Source organism: Rhamphochromis longiceps, linkage group LG18 (assembly GCF_057381845.1).
Source record: "Rhamphochromis longiceps isolate RC_006_pf linkage group LG18, R_longiceps_female_GT1.1, whole genome shotgun sequence".
Taxonomy (NCBI): Eukaryota; Metazoa; Chordata; class Actinopteri; order Cichliformes; family Cichlidae; genus Rhamphochromis; species Rhamphochromis longiceps.
In genome coordinates this window covers 11,843,811-11,849,163 of record NC_140574.1, presented here as the reverse complement: position 1 = coordinate 11,849,163, position 5,353 = coordinate 11,843,811, and the positions used below count along the sequence as shown (strand labels likewise).

The window sequence follows — 5,353 nt, the reverse complement described above, 5'->3', positions numbered from 1 at the left end:
CCGTGTTTCCAGCTTCCTAACTATAAATTTAAAATATTGTTGTATGTAAACTTTTTCGTTTCTCGCAAAGAAAAAATGAAAAAATTTAAATGTAAACCGCGAATAAATGGTGATCACACTTTAAGGGTTCAGACTAATAGCACTGTCAATAGTACTAACAATACTTTCATCCCTGAGGCAATATAGGCTACTAACTCCCTAGCAGATCATTACATGGAGAAACCTTTGGAATGCAAGCATGCTGATCCACACAGGTATGCACACATGGGTATTCACAGACGCGGACTAAAGCTTTCTTGGCTGCTGCCTCAAAGCACACTGTGCGCTGTCTATCTTGCGTGCTGCACAATATCGTTTATTATTTAGTAAATATTGATATCTATGACTAGCTAGTTTATTGTGATGGTGCTTTGTTTTCTCTATTATTATGTTACTCTTTGTTGTTTGCTGTCTCCTCTGTTTGTTTTTTTTGTTTGTTTGTTTTTTTTCTTCTCCATACAGGTGACCCAGGAGTTCTTTTTTTTTTCTCTCTCTTCCCCCCCCTTCTCACCGTCTCTTCTCCCCTTTGGTTTTCTTTCTTTCTCTCCCCCTCTTTCTCTCATTCATTCCCCCTGTCCTATTTATTAAAAAAAAAAAAAAAAAATGACAAAGGATGAACTGAAGCTCTGCCATCACGTAATGTCGCATACTGCTGTTTCTGATGTCATTTAGAAAAAAAAAAAATATATATATATAGGCTACTAAAAATCTCAGATGAGTTTGGACTCGTGGACTCGACTTTGTCGGGCCACAGTAAAGTTATGGATAGAGTGCTGAATCTCCTTGATCAAATAATATGAGCAGGTCAAAAATTATGAAAAAAAAATATATATATATATATATATAAATAATCTTCATTTGAATTTTAAAGATTTATTTGAAGAAATAATGGATTTACAGCTTAGAATCAGCATGAATAGCAATGAGGGGGTCCTCATCTTTGCTGCTTATCCAGAAGTGGGCACGGCCATCACTGCCTTCAGTGACCTGCTTCCCAGTGCATCTGCTTCCTTCCTTCTGACCAGAAATGATGTCACAGTAGGTGCCACCAGCCATGCCTGTGTTCAGGATGACATCCAGATCCCTGAGATGAAAAATAAAGATCAACCACATGTTAAAGCCACAACACTGCCACAATTAAACTGCAATCCCATCTTATTTTTAATTCTGTTTGCTACAAACGTAAAGCATTAAAATAACATGTTGGCAAACAAAGGCAATACTTATTTGGCAAGAAAAATAAAAAGAGAGAGAGATACAGTTATTAGCTCTATTTTGATATGTGCCTGCTTCTAAGATATTTAAGCAACTGCTTTATTTAGATTGGTGAAGTTATTTTTATTGTAAAACAATATTGTATTCGGCAGCAAACACACACAAACAAGGAGAACATAACCCTTACCAGTCCTCATTGTTAAAAACGATGAAACCACGATTACCACATTACGGAAAATGACCATGTTATTAAATAGAAGATAGGACAAATTACAGTCATAAAACGTGCTGTTCACAGTTTGTATGATCCAGATGACAAAGCAGAACTTTATGATTTTAATTTGGATAAGGTCAGTGTGCTTTACAAAACATGGGTTTGTATTTATGGAAGGGGGTGTTACGGCCCTAGCAGGACCTACTCCTGAAGTTGCATGTGTGGGCGTGTCCTATCGTCTCTCCTGCTACCTTTTTCTTTTGAACAGCTGACTCCCATCAGCATTTAAAGGTATTTACGGCCAGAGAAGGATGAGCTCTGGTGCCACAGAGCCATGTTGGAGGTTGCAGCTAGTGAGCTGTGTGTGTGTGTGTGTGTGTGTGTGTGTGTTTGGTGGTTTCAGGTAGTGAGCTGTATTTTGTGATTGTTTGCTCCTCGGTAGAGAGGAATTTGTTTGGTTACTAATCTCTTTTTGACGTACTTTTCAGTTTACTGACCAATGCTTGAGTTTTGTTTTGTTTCTTTAAATGATGATGGTAGCTTGTCCGTCTCTTTATTTGAGTTATTAATAGAAGCTTTAATAAAACTCTGTAATTTAACCATTTTGCTTCTCTGTCTCTTTTATCTGACCCAGACACTTTTTGTTATTTTCCCTAATCGCCTGGACCGTTTTGAGGGGAACGTAACAATGACATATTGTACACATCATATACAATACTTGATTTACGCACACTAGTAGAAATAACACATACTTAGTGTAGGAAATCTTCTCGTTGTTCCACTTTCTGAAGACAGTTCCCAGTTTGGCAACATATTTACACTCAGTCACTCTTCCAAGGCCGACGTACTCATTAGCTGTAATGGGCTCACCTATCAATAACCTAGAATGAAAAGATCAAAATTCCTACCATAAAAAGCTGATTCACTACTACATTCGTACCATCCAGTGGCTGTAAACTAGGAAGGTTTTAAATAAATCAAATCACTTTCCTGTTTGATGCTGTAGTGTATATATGCTGTTGAATTTCATGTGTTTCAGAAAGAAATAACATGATGCTAAAGTATGTCTAGGTGACATCTGTTACTGAAACTTTCTTTACTGTTTTGTTTGTTGCATACCTTAATCTTCAATATGGTAAATGCGAAATGGCCTGTATTTGTATAGCGCTTTACTAGTCCCTAAGGACCCCAAAGCGCTTTACACATCCAGTCATCCACCCATTCACACACTGGTGATGGCAGCTACATTGTAGCCACAGCCACCCTGGGGCGCACTGACAGAGGCGAGGTTGCCGGACACTGGCGCCACCGGGCCCTCTGACCACCGCCAGTAGGCAACGGGTGAAGTGTCTTGCCTAAGGACACAAAGACCGAGACTGTTCAAGTCGGGGCTCGAACCGGCAACCTTCCGATTACAAGGTGAACTCCCAACTCTTGAGCCACGATCGCCCCAATATTTTATACTATTATGTACTTTTGTTTGGCTTTGTTGCTTTAATGTTCACATATTCTCCCTGAATGTTTGAAAGCCTACCTCCTGATAGATGAAAGGTCTGGCGCCACCGGGAACCACTGGGTGTTAAGGTTGTTCAGACGACCATAGACAGCACTCAGATCACCAGGCCACATGTGTTTGCAGGCATCCACTCTGAATCCAGCCACACCCATGTTAATCAGCTTATTCATGTTCTTGGCCACTTTGCCCCTAACATAGTCTTTCTCCAGGGCAAGATCCAGCAGACGGCAGCAGACCCACGTACCTGCACATATAATACAGGTTGAGATATTATCCATAGAATTTTTACTTTGTTTTTGTTAAAGTTTCAAAAAAAAAAAAAAATTAGACATTGCTGAAAAGTTTAACCACCAGAGACACATATCTGGAGTCACTCTAAATGGATATATTTCCAAGAAAAATGAAAACAATAAATGTTGAAGGAAATATCTGTTATCCAGCTAAAAATACATTCCTTTACTTCCCCATGTTTAGAAAGATTGTAGAAACTATAGACTATGCAATACCGTAGTATTAGAGGGATAGAACAGTTATGGTAAAACATTTTACATAAATGTAAAATATTTTAGTACCTACAAAAAATGAAGATTTCTCATATTTAAAGAGGAATTCCTCAGGTACCACAAGGTTAAGTCCTGGACCCTAAACTGTTACTTTGTCATTTTTATTTATTTATCTATTTGATTACACAAATTCATGGTTCATTGGTCATGAATTCATTGGTGATGAATTTTGACAAAATGATAGTCAAGGATTTGTAATATTTGGTAACAGAGAAAAGATAAAGTCAAAAATCTTGATTAGTGATGTACTAGAGTATATTAAAGTTTATGGGCTATTGCAGTGTTGCATGAAACTAAAGATATCTCACTGCCTACTTTGTGGTAGTATAATGAAACGCATACACAACGCACAATAATCCAGTTTATGTGATTCCAAAGTGTGGGCTAAGGCCCCCTGGTGGGCCATTAAGATACTACAGGAACAGTAATAGAAATTCAGTTTGAAATTACTCACTCCCAGTCAAACGTTTGGACACACCTTCTCATTTAATGGATTTTCTTTATTTTTACTACTTTCTACATTGTAGATACTGAGGAAAACAAATTTATGAAGCAATGTATATGGAATTATGTAGCAAAGAAAAAAACTGATAAATAACTCCAAATATGTCTTATATTTTAGATTCCTGCAAGTAGACACCCTTTGCTTTGTTGATAGCACTGCAAACCCATCTCTCAATGAGCTTCATGATGTAGTCACCTGAAATGGTTTTCACTTCACATGTGTGCCTTGTCAGGGTTCATTTGTGCAATTTCTTGTCTTTTTAATGGAGTTGGGACCAGTTGTGTTGTGCAGAAATCAGGTTGATACACAGCTGACAACCCTATTTGACAATTGTTAGAATTCATACTATGGCAAGATGCCAATCAGCAAAGTAAAGAGAAATGACAGTCCACCATTACTTTAAGAACTGCCAGAACATCCTGCAGTGGCATGCCATCCCATCCGGTTTGCATTTAGTTGGACCATCATTTATTTTTCAACAGGACAATGACCCCAAACACGCCTCCAGGTTGTGTAAGGGCTATTTGACTCAGAAGGAATTTGATGGAGGCTGGGTTACTCCGGGTAGAGTGCCCACTCCGGGTCAGGAATGAGACCCTGCCCCAAGTGGAGGAGTTTAAGTATCTCGGGGTCTTGTTCACTCAATATAAAGATTGATGGCTCCGGCTATGAATTTCAGACAGATCAGGCCTTAACTTAACAAAAAAGTTATTAATAGTTCTTGTCATCTTTTCTCATTACCCACAGCTACATCCACTTCTGTTGGGCCTAGGCTACTCACTAGGGCTGGGTATCATCGCTGATTTCTATAATCCATTCGATTCGGAAAAATGAAAAAGAAAAAAGACAACGGGCGATAGCGCTGCAAACAACGGTAGACTGGTGGGTAATAAGCAAATGAATAATGCAGAAACAGAGATGTCAGACAGGAAACTGTTCTTGAAGTACACACACACACACACACAGAGCAGTGCATGAAGTGTGATTTTTATCGTGGTGGAAGCAAAACAGCAAAAGTAAGGGAATTCCTGAGGACATTTATCAAATGTGAAGCGTAGTTTGCTCCTTCTTTTGCTGCTGGTTCAGTGAATTTTGGTTGGAGAGAGACAAGAGCTGCTCAGAATCCAGGGCAAAAAAGACGTTAACACAGCGTGGAATTTATGTACATGGGAGATTGTTGGTCATATCAACAGGTTATATTGATTATACTGTTGAGGGACTTAACACGAAACTTTGTAAAGTTTGAAGTGATAACCCTGGGCATGTCACTTAATCTGAGGTCCATGTGCGAGCTACAAAGT

The 5,353-nt window shown here is 38.8% G+C and overlaps 1 protein-coding gene across 1 annotated transcript; it reads right to left on the bottom strand.

Annotated features, from left to right (window-relative positions):
- Window positions 1-933: 933 nt before the first annotated feature.
- Window positions 934-4,849, bottom strand: LOC146647805 (alpha-amylase-like). The gene is made up of 4 exons (XM_085390018.1): window positions 4,834-4,849; window positions 3,003-3,228; window positions 2,221-2,349; window positions 934-1,123 (listed from the first exon to the last, which is right to left on the bottom strand). Exons 1-4 carry the CDS (start codon window positions 4,847-4,849, stop codon window positions 934-936), a joined length of 561 nt encoding a protein of 186 aa, XP_085246144.1.
- Between the last annotated feature and the right edge of the window lie 504 nt (window positions 4,850-5,353).